Genomic DNA, 19,112 nt, shown 5'->3' with positions numbered 1-19,112 from the left:
ATATTATTAATAATGAAATTAAATTAAATCTTTGTTGCAGACTCCAGGAGGTCTATAGAATAAGATAAAAGTTAGGTCGCAGTACAGTCACAAAAGTGGCCTAGTATTAGTATTAGAAAGCGTAGTGATACTGGACTTGGATTCAAACCAGTCAGTAAACCAGTTTAATGACTGCAAATGTGCACTAAATGAACAACCATGAATTCTAAAACAAAACCAAACAAGGCAATCACCCCATCTTGAAACCTACTTGAATCATTGATAATAGTACGCACCTAACTATTATTTTCATTGTATGGTTTTATGCAAAGGTTTTGTCATATGATGATAAATAAACGAATAAATAAATAAAATGGTGCTCATGGAGTTGACTTTAGAAGAAAAAGAACAGAATTTAAATGTAGAATTGAGTTTAATAATGGCTGACACTGTGCCTCTGATAAACTGACTCAATCTTAAAATAAAATAAAAAATAAAATAAATAAAACATTTATTATTATAATAATAATAATAATAACAACATTATTATCATTATTACATCATCATTCATCATAATAATAATAAAAAATGAATTGGATTAAATTATGAATCGAATCATTTTCTATCACAACACCTCAGGTTGTCATAGTGATCCGCAATGACGTAGTAAAAGTGTATAAGAGTGACTGAGATCAGGTGAAGTGAACAGTTGGACGAATCTGTGGTGGAAACTACTGGTGCATCAACTGTCTTTGGCATTGCAGGCGCATACTATTCGAGTATAAAGCAGCTTTGAGTGGACATCAAGACTAGAAAAGCGCTTTATAGATACAGACTATTTACCTTTTATTGGTGGAGAGAGCAGCTTCGGCACAGGAGCCATGGCTCCTTTTTGGATTAACCTGGAGAAACACACGCTGATCCTCGGCATCTCCGAAGTGCTGGATGACCGTTATGGTAAGCACATCTTTGCTCTGCCGCAAAAAAAAAAAACCGTTAATAGTATATATATGACATATAATATATGAACAAAAATAAGAATTATATGATATGTATGATAATGTTTGTGTTAGCACCTCCGTCAGTTATGTATTGGACCTGGTTTATCTGTCTGTGTGTGAGCAGTTTAACTCAAAATGTAAAGAACAAATTTAGCTTAAGCTTTATGCTAATGTGTTTTAGTCCGATGAAGAAATTATGAGATGTTGTTGGTAAAGAACAAATTTAGCTTAAGCTTTATGCTAATGTGTTATAGTCCAATGAAGAAATTATGAGATTTTATTGGTGAAAAAACACTTAGATAGCAGTTTATTAATAGTGTGGGGAAGCTAATTAGCTTTAGCACAGGTTTTTGCTCTCTGAGTGTTTAAGTTTAAAAAAACCACCACGCACGCATTCAACGTGTTATATTGTTGTAAAGTTAGCTTAGTTGATTTTATCATGTATCAATCAATGATGTTTATTCAGCAGTGGTTGATAACATTTGAGTTTTTGTGTTAAAACTGTAAGACAACGATGGCGACCGTTGAATTTTAAACAACAACGCTTTATTTGACTGCGCGGCGCGCGCTGTAGGCACTGTGACGTCAGTGTTGTCAGGTCACAGTCACAGGTGAAAACCACACACACACACACACACACACACAACCTTGTTTACCTGCTTCCCAATTGTACATATTCACATTTAAGAAGCTGATAACACATACCTTGTTTTTAGGTTTTAATTAATGATGTTTGTATTTAATCATTTATTAAAATAGTTCAGCGATTCAAACAGAAACTGATGAGATTCAAAGTGGTTTTATGTCGTGTTGAACATGTTTGTAGATTTTTTTGATCTTTTTTTTCAATTTTTTGAGAACTGTTCATCTTGAGCTACAACGATGTATTTATAAACTACTTTAAAAACAACAACAGCTGAAACAAAGTGCTGTACGTCAGAGATAAATAAAACAAATAAAATATAAAACCATGAGACCTAGTAGACCTAAGAACTAACAGTAAAACATACACTAAAACAATAATATACTGTAGAAAGTATAAAAACAACACAAATAACCTGAAACATAATGTACATCCTGCTTAAAGTTTTTATGTATTTTTCATCAAAAGCGTAACTGTGATTTATGATTCCAGGCTGTGATGAGTCTCATCACGTCACCCTGACTAATGTGGCTAATGTTTACCTTGTCTTTTTCTTCTCTTTCAGCTGCTGATTTACCTGTGACGAGAAGAATCCTGAAACTCTCCGTCACCAACAAAATGATGGGTCCTCTGAGTCGCACTAGCCTCCTCTCCTTGAAAGACTCCATCCTGAGCCTGTATCACAACCTCTGCACAGGCTCCAAGGAATACCCCATTATTCCTTATGCTGGAGTTTCCCACACAGCTCAGAGGAGCTCTTTTGTCATAGAGGAGGACGTGGAGAGCATTACACTGTCCGCCATCTTCACTCCAGTCATTCCTAGGTGGTTGCAGCAGGGATGGCTGAGGGTGGAACGCAGGAACCGTGTCCAACACCTGGTGGTGGACGGGAAGCCTGTGACCAGAGTCATCTCTCCCGTCTTCCTCTCTGACGGCTCTGAGAGGAGAAACCTCTGGAGAGTGAGTGACTACGGTGCAAACGGACACATGATCGTGTCCGTTCTGTGCAAGTTTACAGCAAAGTCTGCAAACTACGCAGAGGCTCGGAGGACGAGGTCACATCGTGAGGTAGAGAGCAGCGTTCAGTCTACACAGAGATGCTTGCGTGTGTGATTGGATGGTCCCTAACAGGACCTGCATGCTCCACACACTTTACCTTGTTGCTGCATTTGTTGAACATTTTACTCCTCCAAGCTAAAGCCTTAGCGTCTGGCAGGGCTAGCAGTGTCCCAGGTCGCGACTTGCACCGGGACTTCTGTTGAACAAAGGCTTGGAGGAGAACATTTGCAGACTATAAACTTTGTATATGTGTAAATATCTTTCTGGTTGTGATGCACAGGTCAGTGTTTTTAGTGCATCTTGCACTGGTGCTTTTTGCACTTTTCTTTATTTCTTGGAGCTGACCTGTGTATCTGTTTATGGAGAAGAGAACAGCGGCAACGGTTTTACTCCTCACTGCTGAAGCCTTAGCGTCTGGCAGGGCTAGCAGTGTCCCAGGTAGCGTCTTGCACCGGGATCTCGATCAGCAGAGGCTTGGAGGAGAACATTCTATATTTGTAGACTATAAACTTTGGGTATTTGTAAATATTGTTTTGGTTGTGATGCACAGGTCAGTAGTTTGGTGCATCTTGCACTGGTGCTTTTTGCACCTTTCTTTCTTGGAGCTGACCTGTGTGTCTGTAGATGAGAGGGAGGAGGTAAGATGAAAAAGGGAGATGAGAGAGAAGAGGTGACAAAGGTAACAAGTAATTCTTCAGAGACAAAAAGTAAGTATGTTTCCTTTTATTTCAAGAGGTGAAGATGCTCAGTTCAACTTCAGTTCAGACTGAAAAATCAGGTTTCCTGTTTTATTAACTAATCATTTCATTTATCATTTTCAACTGTTGATATTTAATTATTACTGCCATATGTGATTTTTTTTACCTTCAGTTGTGTTGTATTTTCAGATGAGAACAATGATGCAGACTCAGGATCAGAGATGAGACAACAGCTGCAGCACCACCCTCTGGACACCCGAGGTACTGACCCAAACATTGCTGCATATATTGCATATTGTTTTGAGTCTGTGTGTTTGTCCTAAAAGAATCGTAACACTAAAATGTCCACAGTCTGATTCCAGAACAGTTCACAGAGGGATGGAGAGCAGGAAGAAGAAGAGGAAGTTCATCTCTCTGGGCGACCTCCTGTCCTGCATGTAGGTCTTCTTTCTGATCGTTCATCATGAGTTTTTGTCTGATATTAGAGGAGAAATAGTGATCAATCTCCTTCATGTCTTCAAGATCCGAGTCGTCGACGGTGAAAAATATGCAGATGAGTTCCAGCAGAAAAGGATGAGAAGAAGAAGGGAAAACTTCAGCTCGGTGCAGCCACAGCCCGTCGGATGCTACTACACTGGTTCACCAGCAAGCTCCGCCTCCTGCAGTCATTAGTGAGTCAATGCTTTAATCAAATGTTTTTAAAGGGATAGTTCAGGTTTTGTGAAATGTGGTTGCATTGGTACTAACACCTAATGCTGACTGCACTGTGTGAACCAGCCTGATTCTCAGTATGTTTGTCACTTCTCTCACTGTTAAACATCCTTTTCCAACAGGAACCTGGCGTTTTCATCACTTTATAAATTGATCACTCTCCTACAGAATTTACATCACAGAACACAGGAGTTGTTGATGCACTGCTGCCTCCATCAACTTCAAACTTCTACAAACTTAAACAAACAAGGCAGCAGATGTTGACTTTCTCTACAGACTTTGGTTGGAGAGTGAGCAGTTTACAAACTTCAGTTTTCTGTCAGAAGACACAGTCTAATGGAGAGCTTAAGCAGTGAAGGTCTTCTGAAGATATCAGACACTTTTATAAAGTGGCTTTTTCTTGAGTCCTTGCTGCATGTTTTCACTGAGAGTGTATGTCTGTTTCTGTTGTCTTGCAGTGTTGGATATCTGCCAGAACAAAACTCCCATCTACTTATTGTGTGGATCCCAGCAGCTGCAGCGCCCCCTCCTGGAGCTTCAATCCTGTCCTCCCCCCGCCTCATCGTACATCCCTGCACCCGTACCAGAGAGAGAGGTGAAACAACAGCAACACTGCTCTGAGGAGCAACATGGTCATGAGCCATCACCACAGTATTCATCAACATGGAGAGGAAGACGTTTGATGGTGATGACACAGGTCACCAAAGTCACGTATAGCATTTTTCCATTTAAGAAAAATAACAAAAATGAGACAAATCCTCTCATTAAATGATGCTGAGACCGCTCATACATGCATTTGTGATATCCAGGCTGGATTATTGTAATGCATTATTGTCAGGGCTGCCAAAGAAGAGTTTCAGAGGTCTGCAGATGGTTCAAAATGTGGCGGCTCGCATTTTGAAGGGAACAAATAGATGCGAGCACATCAGTCCTGTATTGGCTTCTCTCCACTGGCTCCCGGTCCAGGTTAGGGCTGATTTCGAGGTGCTGCTCCTCACTTACAAAATCTTAAATGGTCTTGCACCTTCTTACTTATCGGACTTAATATGTGTTTATGTGCCCACACGGTCACTGATCACAGGACAGCAGCAGCCTGGTTGTCCAAATTGTGAGTTGGTGAACAAGCTATTAACAAGCAAACAACAGTATTCCTGTTGAGGTTTTTAAATCAAAGCTGAATCAAATCCTGTTTTTAAATTGTTATGCTGCTTTAGGATCACTGCTTTTACTGTGTATGATATTTCTCTAGCACTGACATTTTGTTTTTACTGTTATTATTATCTTTCATTTTTATATCATTTTTTATTTTGTTATTGTGTACATTTTTATGGTGTATGTTTTTTTTATTTTGTAATGTAAAGCACTTTGATGGAAAAGTGCTATACAAATAAATGTATTATCATTATTATTATAATTATAATAACAAGTATTTTTTATTTAAAACAGTCAAACTGACTCTTGTTGGTTCACAGGTGTAATACAGTCTTGCATTTTATACTAGGTAAGTGTAGAGCTAAATATGATGTGTATGCATACTGATCATACCCAGTTCTCTCTTTTCATGTAACTGATCAGTGCAGGTATTTGATTTCACGGTCACTTTATTGAAGTAAAAATAACTTCAATAAAGTGACTGTGAAATCAAATATCTACACAGGATGAAGGGGATTTTCTGTTACCATGGGTCTCCTGTGGTTACACTGATTTTTGTCTGAAAGCCATTGAAAGGAAACGTAAACTTAGCAGCAAAATTATCTGGGGAAAAATGTTTCAACACAAAAGCCACGAGAACACTAAATAGTGTAGATCCTTTTTATCATTTGACTGTTTGTGTCGTCTGTCACTTTCTCTTCTATAAATGTAGTAGCATTTGACCTGTGAACAGCACTTTGCCCTGTGCAGTTTTTATCAGGCTGTTTAATTATTACATCACTGCTGTGTCAGAGATAAGTGAGCACAGGAAACCAAAGCTGAACGACGCTGAAAGATTGTGTCGTACGTGGAGTAAATGGTTCCCTTGCTCAGCAAACCATGTTGACAAGTTGACTAAATGGAACACAGCCTCTTTTTCTCCACGTGTGATGTTTCCACTGTATTTATATAAACCCTTTTCTGGTCGCGATGACCACTCAAAGCTGCTTTACACTACAGTGATGCCATTCACCCATTCACACCTATTCACTCACACCCCCTTCCAGCCTGAGTGCACCAGCTGAGGGTGATCTGCTAATCACCTGGTCTTTGAGTCACACAGCTGAGAAGTGACGGACATGGACTGTGGATCTAAAACGACTGTGTGCAGAGTAAAGCTTGTTCAATCAAGGAAGAAGCAGCCGGTGAGCTTTTGCCTGTTTTCTGGGGTCTCACTGGGTTTTTGTTCATGTTGCTCGTCGTATGCCATTTTGAGTTAATGAGCTGGTTAAGGAGTGTAAGTTGCAAATGTTTGAGGTTATGTCTCGTTAAATACAACTAAAATGTGATGCATTTAAAGCCATTTGCGTTAAACACAATGGGTTTGAAAGACTCTGTGTAATTAGGTGGTCCCACAGTGATGTTATAAGTAATAGTCCAACTTGCTCTCCATAGCCTTGCAGCCTTTGACGGAGAAGACTCCAATCAAGACTTCCGATTTGGGGAAGTCGATTAATTAAATCTTTGGCCACCATGGTGCATGGGGCGACGTGTTCATACTCCAGAGGCAGCAGTGGGATGAAGAAGTCCACCAGGTTCTTGTCGATCAAAGTGGTACGAAAGAAGCCACCTATCATTGTGTTTAGACTTTACTGTTTGAATGCTTTGAAACTGCTTACATGATGCCGTTTTTGGTAATTGGCATTGTTTGCTGTATGTACATGCACTAAAAGTGATGTTTGCATGTGTGTGTGTGTTAAACACTGCATCAAAGTTTCAAAATAAAAAAAACAAACAACAGAAAAAAGTGTGATCAATGAGTGAAATCCAGTGAAGACTTCCTGAAACAGGCTGACCTTTCAACCTTCACTCATCTTGCATACCCGTTCACACGCTGTCGGCACAGGAGCAACGTGGGGGTTACACACATCGGCACGTAGACTCGCAGAGCCAGGAATCAAACCCACGACCTTGAAGTTGAAAGACGACTCGCCCTACCGCTGAGTTACCGTCACGCTGTGACCTGACCATTAAATTAATTAAATATAGGAAAAAAAAGAGCGTTGGTACCGTCAGACTGTTGTGATGATTCATCATTTCTGTACTCCAATACTGTTTCAAGTACCACAGTATACACACCATGCTATTGCATCACTTATTAGTGTAACCTACATGAATATAAAAATGTTGCTGTATCGCTGCTCTGTGTGCACTGCAGACATACATACTGTATCTTTAATTTATCACACTGTCATCGCCTCTGTGAGAATGAGCTTAAATAAAAACAATATCGTGCTATATTTTAATACTATAATATCCATAAAGTTTTTTTTACACACACATTTAAAACACCAGAAGTCTCCTTTAACTGTATTAAAGCTTTGGTGCTTTATGAACAGCAGGCACAGGTTACTTATTAATCACTTGAATTACTCTGAGGTAGTGTTACATTTAAAAAAAAAAAAACAACTGACAAGGTAAAAAAATGTATTAAATTTAATGGAGATTTGTTTTTCAGGTGGTGTTTACAGCGGAGACGCTCGCTCGTGTCCGCTTTACATCCACAAGTTACAGTGTTTTTAACCTGTGGCTGTTTCTATGAAATAGAAAGGTAAAAAGTTCACATTGCGAGGACAGGACCACGAAGGCAAACTCAAGACAAGCATTGTAATTTAGAAAAAACTTCAATCAGAGCACAATCTTTAAAAAAAAAATTAAAAATAATCAACCAACCTTCCATAAAGTCATCTCAATATCATTTTGTGAACTGTCTGCATTTAAATAAAAAAATATATCATTTGTCTTCTTTTTGAAATGAGAAAACTACCCTGAGTTCGCGTAGTGTTCTCCTGCAGCTAAAAACAGATTCTTGTCGTCCACATCCTCTCTCAATATTTAGCTCCAGAAACAGATTAAAAACTATGTAAAAAAAAACAACCCAAAAACAATCCTATCTTGCTCATGTTGTATTCAGCAGTGCAGACGACCTCACCCACAACGCTGACGTTAAAATAAGAATGAAGGCAGGTGTTCTCCAGTGAACTGTAAAGATTACACATAAATGCAAACAGTGGATTTAAGACAAAACAACATCTCTGAAACTCTACTGCTGCTGTTACTGTGGGACAAAAAGGCAGAGATCTCAACCTTTGGAATCACTTCCAAAGAATAGCAGTTCAATCTTATTGATCCTTCATTCAACTGGCAGTGTGCTTTCAGTCACTATAAGACATGTGGAAGAGAGCTCCCTCAGAGTCCAGCCAGCTCCACGTCCACTCTTTAGTCATTTGGCTGCGAGTGGGTTACTTTCTTTTCTCAAGTGCATATAGTGTTCAAACGTAAGGTCCGTCCCACAGTGATGTTATAAGTAATAGTCCAACTTGCTCTCTATCGTCTTGCAGCCTTTGACGGAGAAGACTCTTTCCGCTTTGGGGAAGTAGATTAAATCTTTGGCCACCATGTCGGCCACGTGCTGGTTGGGCTCCTTCTCTTTGGCCTCCATCTCGGCCATGACGCACTGGACGACGTGTTTGTACTCCAGAGGCAGCAGTGGGACAAAGAAGTCCACCAGGTTCTTGTCGATCAAACTTGTACGAAAGAAGCCACCTATAGAGAGATTGATTGATTTGTCAGGGTGTGTGTGTTTTTTTGTTTTGTGTTTTTTTTTAAATCAAAGCTCCTTGTGTGTAATTTCTTTTACACTCACTTCGTTCATTGTTAAACACCGACAACGAGAGCAAGGTTTCCAGGTCTTTGAGCTTGATCTCTTCTCGGCTTTGTCCTCCTCTCCAGAAATCCAGAGCGGTCTGTGCGATGCTGTCTCCCCCAGCGTTGCTGTGAGTAGAATCAGAGACACATGTTAGAACTCGCCTCAGGTCACACTTTCACAAAGACGACAGAAAGAGTGATTTTGAAACCTTGAGGGGTAAAGGTCACTTTGACACAGAGCCACTGTCATATTCAACACCTGTGATTTTCCTGCTTAAAATGTCAAAATGGAAACACTGAGAAGGACTCAACTACAGGGTTGACCAATATTGGTTTTTATAACACATGATACACAAAACTGCCCACACATCTTTCCAATCTGTTTCTAGGAACGTGAAATGACACACGCAGGAAATAATCGGCCAGTTAATTAAATAAGAATTGATCGGAAATCTTGTTTTAATCATGAAAAAAGCTTTGATTAATCGATTTTCAAAATAGCTGTTGATTAATTTAGTAATCGATTAATAAAACGATTGATCGATTAATTGTTAATAATTAAATTTTCATTATCACAATTATCCTTTTTAAATGGCAATGTAACCAAATCTAAGGCATGCAGGAGTGAAACAATTCAAAAGTACAGTTGGGTGCTCAAAATAAATGTTAAATTTGAGCATCACAAGAGGCTTTTGTTGTGTTAAAGATCAACATTTGTTATAAAAAAAGAGCCCAATTTACACTGTGTATTGTTACCTGGAAAGGCTACTTGACTCTTCAGCACAAGACACAGATTTGCACGTGTTTGTCAATATCACAGTTGACAAAAAGTCAACACCAAACCTTTGCTTTTAATTGGATTTTCACCCATTCTCAACATAAATTCACACATTTGACCGCCTGCTTGAGCGTGCAGCTCAGCTCCACAGGTGTTCCACACTCTTTCTCCACGGCGATTAAGTCGGAATCACGTCTGTTGTGACGCATCTCCGTTATCAACTCTTTTGAGTGCTTTTTCAGGAGACGCGACCCGAGTACACCACGTAAAAAGCAACACAATCTTTTCAGACAGAATACTTTGAGCTGTTCACCTGAGGAAGACGAAGATGGCTTTCCGATACGAAACTCCTTCTAGATTGTCGTAGTAGTCCAGGTACGGCTTAATGCTGTCGATCAAGCCAGGATGCATTTTGTCCATCTCGTCGAAGATGAACATGGAACGCTCACAATTGGTGACGTTGCCTTTGATCCACTGCTGTAGCTGAGACTGAGGGGAAACAATCGCAAATTTCAAATTTCATTTCATGCAGGGGGGAAAAAAATGTATCATACGAGCGTTAAAGGAACCAGCGTCTTCATACTCCATACCTTGTACTCAAGGAACTGACTTTGATGTGGGAAGTGAAGCGTCGATGTGAACACGTGCACAAAGCTGCTTTGCATTCCCTTCTTGTAAATGTTTTCAGCGATCAGCTTACTGATGAAGTTCTTCCCCGTGCCGGTCCACCCGTGCAGAGAAAGCACCAGTGGCTTCTTTGGGTTGTTATTGGTCATGAATCCATTCACGGCCTTTGAGATGATGCGTGAGGCGATGTGCTGGCCGAACAGCTTCTTGTCCAGGTCTACCTGGAGGCCTGCAACGTACACGACAATGAGTCAGATTATTTAAAGGGGGTGATAAACCTCCAATAGCATTGGAGTGTGGATACCAAGGGTTTGGACACATCAATAGTGTTTTTTTTTACTTTTGTGTAAGTAAAATACAGGACCTGTGTCAGGTTTGGTCAATAATCTCAGGTTCAGATTAGCCCTGAGCTGAAAGGAATACTTCACCGATTTGTATTTAGCTTGATATTACCAGAATAGGGGTAGTATTTTTCAAAATTGTGCTTCCCAACCTCAGATTCCCCTGAGTTGAGAAATATCTTCATTCTTTTCTTTGTTACGTACCCACCAGTGACACTTTTAATTACAGTTACGACAACGGTAACCAATCAAATATGATATCAAACTTGATTTTAGCAAACTTGTACTCGAGCGCCTGAAAATGTGACAGACAAGTTCATTAAATAAGAGTAAAAATTAATGCACACAAACACACTGTGGACCAGCAATTACAAAGACATAACAATGACGTACATTTATTAATGATACTGCTAAGATATTTGAGCTTACCACCATTTTAAAAACAATGTTCCAACAGTTTGACAATTACTCTGCTTACAAGGACAAAATGTTGATAGTTTTCCTTGCTTATTGGTGTATATTTTATAATATTAGGGTTTACAAATTGTTATGGATTTCTGTTTGTTCTATTTCTGACATCAGATCTAGTGATTCTGACCAGTATTGGGCCCTATACAGAGTATCATACCGGCTCATCCCTACTAAAAGATTTTCAAAGTAAAAGAGTCAATCAACTGATATCAACCCACCACTCTATACAGGGAGAAAGAAAAAACCTACAACAGATAAAAGCTGGAATAGAACATTTTGGATTGCATTTGATTGCAGAAAAATAGTCACTCTCAGGTCCTGCTCACTTAAATAAATAAATCAATGCACGGCGGCATAAATACAGACATGTTTCAGCGTGTCGTTTTCCTCAGCTTGATGAAAACATTACTGGGTGTGACCATCCTTGTGCTTCACTAACTCCAAACCACAAAAGCCTGATTGATCCAGCGTGGGAATCTTCCTCAGGTGGACTCTCAAATGACTCTTACTACTGTATTATGTCAGTGAGGACCAGGTGACCAGGTCAGGTGTGCAATGATGATTGTTTACATATATGACTCCGAATTAAAAAGCCAAACTACACAATGATCATCTAAAATCACAATATTTTGTTGATCAAGAAAACAATCAAGTAGAAACAAGTGGATTTTCTGCCTCTCACTGCACTGTTTCTTTATTTTACCTTTTAATTTTCTTTGTCATTGAAGCTAAAAACAGCCATCATTTTAATTTCAAACTCAGTGTGTCATAGCGCAGAGCCTGAGGAACGTGTCTGCTTATTTTTAACCAGTTAAGTGAAAACATATCTAAATGGCTACTAATCGATTAGTCGAATTCAAAGAGGCTGCACGCGTTTACCTGTTACATTGAAGGATATCCACTGTGGATCGCAACTTTCGTGTAAATAATTGTAGATCGTCCGGCCCAGAGTTGCACCGACGCCGACCAGCACTGTTGTTGTGAACGGATCGAACGCGCTCACCAGCACGCTGACTGTCGTGAACACGTACATCGACAGATATAAACGTGAAGGTTTCATTCTCAAAAGCGCGAGATCGCTGACATAAGTATAGCGTTTACGTGATTAAAAAAACGGCATTAAAACCGCCGTGCAGACGCGCTAATACCGCGAAGCAAAACTGTTTCGCTTACAACGCGGAACTTCCGCACACGTCATCAACATGTGACAGTTCAAAGCAAAAATGTTTAGTAGGAAAAAAGGATGCAAAACCATAATACTTTACATTTCCTCATGTTAAAATCCTTCCTAATTTATGAGGAATGATGCTTTAAAGTATTATGTGAGATTAAGAGTCATTTTAAAAGGATGTAATCATATTTTGATACAAAAAATAATTTCACAACATTCCTCTTAAAAGTATTTTTATATAAAAAGTATTTACAAAGCCTTAAATCCCTTTTTTTCTATTGTTTTTTTTACTCATTTTGTGCTGTGTGGCTAACCGACAGTGGTAGTGACAGCTAACAACAAACCTAGTTTAACGCTGTTTCAAAGTTTGAAAACAGCACAGAGGAGTGAAATGTGTTGGCTACGCGTGTTAGCTGTGTGCACATTCACCTGTCCTGTTGAACGAAATCCACTCAGGTCGACAGCACTCGTGGAAATAGTAGAACATGTTCGGGTAACTTGCTATGAACGCCGTCAGCGTCGCAGCCACGCCGACAGCGATGGTGGTGCTGATGGGCTCGATGGCCTCGGTCAACACACCGGAGCTGAGCAGCAGCCACAGCAGCAGGACGTGTTGCCTCCTCGGCTTCATTTTCGCACCAGTGTCCCGCTACTACTCCCCGGAAATGTGTGTGAAGAACTGCGAAATGTCTCCAAGTAGGTCCAATCAGCGGAACGCGAGCAGTGAAGATACCGGAGGAGGAAACCCTGCGGTTGTCATGAACGCAGCAGTGTCGTGACGTCTGAGTCCAAAGGTATTCTTTGATAACTGAATTTTTGGACTTAATTTAGTTTGTTTGTTTTATATTGTATATATAAAAATTCTAAATTTAAGAATGATTTAACTGAATATATTTATTTTGTTGAGCTAGAAGAGCAAAAAAACAGAAAGCTGGTGTTTCATCCTCCTCCATTTCGATGTGTGCATAAAAAAGAAACATGCTTATAATCACTATACTTTAGGGAACTGGAGGTTAAGAGTTGTTATCTAAAAGGTGACAAAACGTGTACATTCATACTTGTGACACTGGGTGTCGCCAAAGCCAAAATAAAAGAGAAGACAACACAGGTCCAATATGGTGAAGACAGGAAATTCAATCCTTAAAACATGGCTGTTTCTTTACCAAAACAAAATACCACTGTACACTTCCCCTTTTGACCTCTGTCTTTTCTCACGAATAATTTGTGCATGTGTGTGTTTATATTTGTGAATGTGATTTCGAGGGCTTCTCTTCAGGGGCAGCAGGCCCCGGGATCACTGCTGAGATCTACAGTAGATGTGAGGTGAACATTGTACAGTCTGTTTCTAGTGCACATGCAAAAATGTGTTGTAGTTTAACATATAAGGCTGTTTTTATATTCCACCTGCTGAAGAAAACACAATTCTCTGAGCTCAAGGTGAATTTGTAAAAGGTGTGATGTGGAAACTGGAATTATGGTTAAGTAGGAAGCATCTTTTTCCAGCAATCAAATTTGAAAAATATAAATTGCTGTAAAGTGGTAAGCATTGTTGCCTCTCTGCAAGAAGGTTCAGGTTTGCGACCCAGTGTGACTGAGGGCCTTTCTGTATGGAGTTTGTATGTTCTCCCCGTGTGTGCATGGGTTTCCTCTGGGTTCTCCGGTTTCTTCCTACAGTCCAAAAATCTGCTGTGGTTAACTGGACACTTTAGATTGACCACCACCGTGTGAATTTGAGAGGGAATGGTTGTTTCGTCTATGTTGGTCCTGCGAGGAACTGGAACAGGAATTTGGGATTGGCTCCAGCAGCACTGTGACCATTATGTGGAATATAAATTGGTAAACAATGACTTAGTTAATTATGGAGAATAGAGAGAGGTGATTTTAAGACATTTTGACCAGACAGCTGTTTCATTAAAACTGAATAACCTTTAAAGCATGATATTTAAGAATGATATACTGTAAGACAGAAAGAAAGCCAACAGATCACAACAACCCTTTAACAGGAAGAAATCTCTGGCAGAACCAGATAATTAATATAATACTTTGTATTTTACTCTCCTCTGCAGTTTTGCTTCTCCTTTGGTCAAGACATTTTTGAGAGAGGTACATGTAAATGAGGCTTTTTAGATTCAGTAATGTTCAGCTTCCCTGACAATGGCTGCAGTTTGCTGTGCATGAGTTAATATTCTGACAATCTGCGTAAAAGGCTGCGTTATTAAGTTGGGGAATGGCACAAGAGACCAAGACACCAAAACATTACACAACGAATAACAATTTAAATTGTGAATAAACAGGCATTGGTAAACATGTGTCCTTAATCGCTGATAACAAGTCAACCATAGTCATTTTATGAGCTAATATAATATATTTCTTGCATGCAGCCCCTTTAAATACACTTCCGACTGATTGGAAAGTTGATAATGTGGAAACATGTACTCGCAGTTAACATGTTTGTTTTAATTTAACACATTAGAGTCATAGTATTCTGAGAATAATTAACAATTAAACACAGGTCATCCATCACATAGTGCTCGTGTGAATATGCACGTTTGCTATCATGCACTTGTTTTTTTTTGTTTACAGAAACATGGTACACAGACTTCAAGTTAAGACGAGGTGTCAGGTTCACAGCAGCAGAGGCTTATTTATAGCTGAAGATCCACCCTAACATCACATGAACACTCTCACTCTCTCCCCCTGTATATTCACACTCATGACCTGTAGCTCTCCCTTCAAACACACCATAATTCATGCATTATTACCACCTGTTCCCCATCTACGATCCTTCAAAGAAATCCTAAATTAACTTGCATGTTATATTTCAATTAAAGTTAAAAAATATTTTTTTTTTTTTTTAAAATGTCATTAAACTGCTGGATATACAGTATCTTAGGATCTTTCCTCAGTATCTTTTAAATCTCTACTGCAAATCTTTCAGTTTAAATGTTAAATTGTGCAGTTTTTTTAAGGTTTTGAATCAATGAATTGACTGTCAAAAAATAATTTAAGTTTTAAGACTTAATTTCAGTAAAATGCAGGATGGCACTTCACGGTTAAGTCTTGAAAATACAGTTACATCTTCAAAGTATTATACACCGTCCTTTGTCTTTAGCTGTCTCAGTTGATAAGGCAGCTGAATCATCTCCTTGTTTTTCCGCACAAACCTCTGTTTCAGCTGATTCTGAAGACTTAATATTTACTTCCTCTGATACAGTCACTTGTATAGCTGTCTCACTTCTCTCCTCTGTTTCAGTGTCTGTACACACAGCCGCAGACGGTTGAATGTGTCTGAATGTCATTGCATTGCTTTCTTGTACATTTTCACTTTGTAGGGCCTCAGATTCCTCTGAGAAGTACATTGTCTTCTCTCCATCTCCATCTGCTTCATCAGCAGTCTCCCCAGGTGATGCCGTCTCTTTCTCCTCCTGCCTTTGCTCTTTTCCACCAGCCTCTTCTGTTTCCTGTGTTATCATGTCAACGGGAGTCAGGGGTGTTAGGTCCAGACTTGTCTTAGGGGAAGTCGTTGCCTTTTTTCTGGGAGGGGCAACAGGCTTTTGCAATTCCAAATCTTGTTTCCAGAGTCTCTGATTTGAGTGGCTGCTGATACCTTCCTCATCCACCATTGTTGGAAAATCATATGCACATCCCCAGTCTAATTCCTCTGAAAGAAAATCAGAGCTTGAGGTGCTTAGTGGATCTACCGGTACTTTATCAACCTTTACTTCTTTTATGGAGACACTTTTATTTGTCTTAGCTTTACTCTTAACTTGTATGTCATCGTCTTCTACTGATCGAGAGAGCGGCTCCATATCACATGGAGAAGAATTTGCACTGGACCTGAAGAAGTCAGTGATTTCATCCTCATAGTTAGGCAAGTCACCCTTTTCAGGCTTGGTCAGAAAATTAAAATCATACAAGTCTTGAGACAGTGACCGAGGACCTTCATCCGGGTCTTTATCAGTTGGTTCTGGCTGCACTGCAGGAGTCTCATCTATGAGGGCATATTTCTCCAAATATCCCCTGGCCTCCCGGTCTGAATGCCTGCTGTGGAAGGACTTCTCAGAGGTCAAACTTTCTCTGTCCTCTTCTTTTTGTCGACTGCCAATTGCTTCCTCGTACAGGTCTGTGTAAAGAAAGGCCATGGCTTTCGGTTCCTCCAGCAAAATTTGGTCGATAATTTTTGGAGGACCTTCAGGAAGAAAAATGGGGGTCAGGATGTCCTCTTGGCTCCCAAATAAAGTAGAACCGCTTGGTTTTGGAGGGAGTCTCAAGGGCACACCTTGGGCCTGTCCACCTTTGGCCTCGCTGTCTAGACTCTTCATGAGGTAGTTGTCTGTGCCACAATAGAAAACCTCATCTAGAAGCTCGCTGGTGATTTCCCCTAGACTGACCGTATCTGACCAGTCATTATCCTCAGCTGTGTCTATAGACTGCACTTGTTTCTTAGAGTCCTGGCTCATGGTGGTATTCTCAGCCTCTGGTCTCACTTGTCCCTCCATTATCACAGCAGGACTTCCTGGAGCCTGGGCGTCAATCAGCGCAAAAGGCTCAAAGTAGTCCACATTTCCAGAAGCTCCTCCACCTTGTTTTCTGGCCACTGGAGCCCCTGGTGGATCCATTATATGTGCACCTATGGGATGTGACAGCTCTATCTGTTCAGCTCTTGCTCCATCTAACATCAGAGATTTTAAGATCAGTAGCTCATTGTCATTGGTCTCCTCACTTGCTTTAGTAACAGGACTCTGCTCCAGGTAAGATAAATTGTCCACCATTTCTTTGCTCTCCTCTTCATCCACAGTAGCCAGTTTAGGTGGAACAACAATGTTGAGGATTTCAGAGCCTTCAGACACTAAGCTAAATAGCCATTGATCTTTATCTATTGGAGGCTCAGTTGGTTCCTCATCAGATCCTTCTTTGGCTTTTACATTTGGCTGCGAGAACTCCACTAATTCTGGCCGCCCCGAAATGTTGTCAGAGCTTTCTCCAAGGTCATCTTGTGGTGTCTTCTGACTGCTTACTCTCTCTTTAGTTTTCTTCCGTCTTGAAATCAGCTCCTCATCCATGACAAAGATGATCTTTCCAGCTGGAACAGACCCAGGCCGCCCTGCAACTGAAGAGCTGGCATCTGCCGTTGGGTATCCAGCTTCTGATGCCCACGGTGTGCTGCAGCGACTGGGGGTCGTCTCCCATGCAATACCACTGTCCTCGCCTTGCATAGTTACCATGGAGAAGGAGGAGTCCATCATCAGGCACTGCATCTTAGGTTGGACATTGTCATCATGGACAGCCTCACGTAAACTGAAGACAGTAACACACAGACAATGTGGCAATGAGATAACATTCATCATTCACTTCATCGTGTTTGGGATTGGGCCTCATTGGGCCTTCTTTTACTCTTATCCAATATATTTTACATGTAGTTTTACTAATTTGTGTGTCCAGTGACTGATTCACCAAACTCTGGATGATGTTCATTTCTGAGGTGCTGGTGAGAGATTTTGTCATTTGCATTTCTCACCCATCATATTATTGTAGAAGGCTGCCTATTTTGCTCTCAGTTTATATTGTCATTAAGGATCCTGTTTTTACACACTGGCTGCTTGTAAAAAATGAGAACTCTTTCTTTGTTTTTCTGGGTCATAAGTTCAGTGCTTGTTATGTGCATATGTGGCCAAATGCTCAGAGAACAATGTGGCTTCAAGCTTCAAAAGGATTAAATGTTTGTATTTTAGTATGATTGGGTTATTTTCTTCAGACCTCATTCTTCTCGGATTCACACATAAACAGCTGTCTGGCAAAAAATCACAACTTTGTTTTTTTCACTTTTGCAATAAAGTCTTTCTGCGTGACAACTACACAAAATAAAACGCTCTCTATAATCAGAAAGTGTGCAGCTCTTTTTTGTAAACGGTTCTTTATAATCTTCATAGATTATATTGACTGCATAAGATTAAGTATTACGTGTTCTTAATAAATTGGCAACTGAATGTATACAGACGTCCAACTGGACACACACAGGTCAGTGGCGCTGATGCAATTTCCTCCATGAACTGACATTTGATATATGAATGCTTTAAAGTCCTTTCACATGAACTCATGCGGGAACGACGGTGCAATGTACGCGGCACAGAAAACTGTGACTTTTACCTGCAATCACATGTGAAAAAATGAAGGGTTACCAATCGTCACCTGTTTTGAAGGTCCTCCACTTCATCACTGGCTTCAAGGTTTTTCTCAGTAATATCTTCCGGTGTCAACACCATCATCTCGGCGTCCACATCTGACCGTTCAAAGTCTTCTGTCACGGATTCCATTATTGTAATATCCTGATGAATTTGCTTCAACCTCTCAACACAACTCAGTGCTGCTCTGTCTATCACATTCTAAGTCAGAGTGCCTGAGTCCAGTTTTCATGCTCAGCCTAATCTTGAAATAGAAAACGAGTCCTCCAGTGTTTCATGTGAAGCATTTGCAACATGCGGGAAGGTTAATTTGTGATCTGTTCACACTCTCACAACCCTTGCATTTGGTATGTACAATAATGCAGGTTAATCTGTGTTAATAAACGGAAGCCTATGAATAATATGAACTGTTATAAAAAGAAACAGCATGAGGTAAATGTCTCAGTCTAAATATAAATTTTGCTGCAAGTCCACGTGTACGTATATCCAGTGTCAAGAGTCTGTCAGCAAGCCTGTCATTGCAGAAAGTGGGTACACTTTGGTCTTTAGTTGTGTACATCTAATAAAACTAAACACAAATCCCATTTTAAATCATTTGACAGTGAAGAAAAT

General features: G+C 40.0%; 2 protein-coding genes across 4 annotated transcripts; one reads left to right on the top strand and one right to left on the bottom strand.

The window, feature by feature from the left end:
* The first annotated feature begins 670 nt into the window (after positions 1-670).
* On the top strand, positions 671-7,003 carry LOC131445891 (uncharacterized). 2 transcript variants are annotated; one of them, XM_058616626.1, is made up of 6 exons: positions 671-936; positions 2,189-2,691; positions 3,570-3,641; positions 3,743-3,817; positions 3,903-4,051; positions 4,214-4,451. In XM_058616626.1, exons 1-3 carry the CDS (start codon positions 861-863, stop codon positions 3,603-3,605), a joined length of 615 nt encoding a protein of 204 aa, XP_058472609.1. In that variant the 5' UTR covers positions 671-860; the 3' UTR covers positions 3,606-3,641; positions 3,743-3,817; positions 3,903-4,051; positions 4,214-4,451. The 2 variants fall into 2 exon arrangements, 1 of the variants encoding a protein (XP_058472609.1); XR_009233864.1 differs by lacking the exon at positions 4,214-4,451 and adding an exon at positions 6,678-7,003 and having other exon boundaries at positions 2,189-3,641.
* Positions 7,004-8,153: 1,150 nt separating this feature from the next.
* On the bottom strand, positions 8,154-13,066 carry tor1 (torsin family 1). Of its 2 annotated transcripts, none has more exons than XM_058616465.1 (5): positions 12,748-13,066; positions 10,299-10,564; positions 10,022-10,197; positions 8,929-9,056; positions 8,154-8,828 (listed from the first exon to the last, which is right to left on the bottom strand). In XM_058616465.1, the coding sequence occupies exons 1-5, from the start codon at positions 12,947-12,949 to the stop codon at positions 8,584-8,586; spliced, it is 1,017 nt and encodes a 338-aa protein (XP_058472448.1). In that variant the 5' UTR covers positions 12,950-13,066; the 3' UTR covers positions 8,154-8,583. The 2 variants fall into 2 exon arrangements, with proteins under 2 accessions (XP_058472448.1, XP_058472449.1); XM_058616466.1 differs by lacking the exon at positions 12,748-13,066 and adding an exon at positions 12,027-12,320.
* Positions 13,067-19,112: the final 6,046 nt, after the last annotated feature.

This window comes from Solea solea, chromosome 19, assembly GCF_958295425.1.
Source record: "Solea solea chromosome 19, fSolSol10.1, whole genome shotgun sequence".
In the NCBI taxonomy this organism is placed as follows: domain Eukaryota; kingdom Metazoa; phylum Chordata; class Actinopteri; order Pleuronectiformes; family Soleidae; genus Solea; species Solea solea.
The sequence above is the reverse complement of the archived record's forward strand: the minus strand, read 5'-3'. Positions and strand labels throughout refer to the sequence as shown.

Coding starts and splice junctions, on each gene's coding strand:
- tor1 (XM_058616465.1), bottom strand. CDS start 12,949: ATGAAGCCGAGGAGGCAACACGTCCTGCTGCTGTGGCTGCTGCTCAGC. Junction 10,565..12,747: donor GATTTCGTTCAACAGGACAG/GTGAATGTGCAC, acceptor TGTACGTTGCAG/GCCTCCAGGTAGACCTGGAC. Junction 8,829..8,928: donor GGTGTTTAACAATGAACGAA/GTGAGTGTAAAA, acceptor ATCTCTCTATAG/GTGGCTTCTTTCGTACAAGT.
- LOC131445891 (XM_058616626.1), top strand. CDS start 861: ATGGCTCCTTTTTGGATTAACCTGGAGAAACACACGCTGATCCTCGGC. Junction 937..2,188: donor AGTGCTGGATGACCGTTATG/GTAAGCACATCT, acceptor CTTCTCTTTCAG/CTGCTGATTTACCTGTGACG. Junction 2,692..3,569: donor GGACGAGGTCACATCGTGAG/GTAGAGAGCAGC, acceptor TTGTATTTTCAG/ATGAGAACAATGATGCAGAC.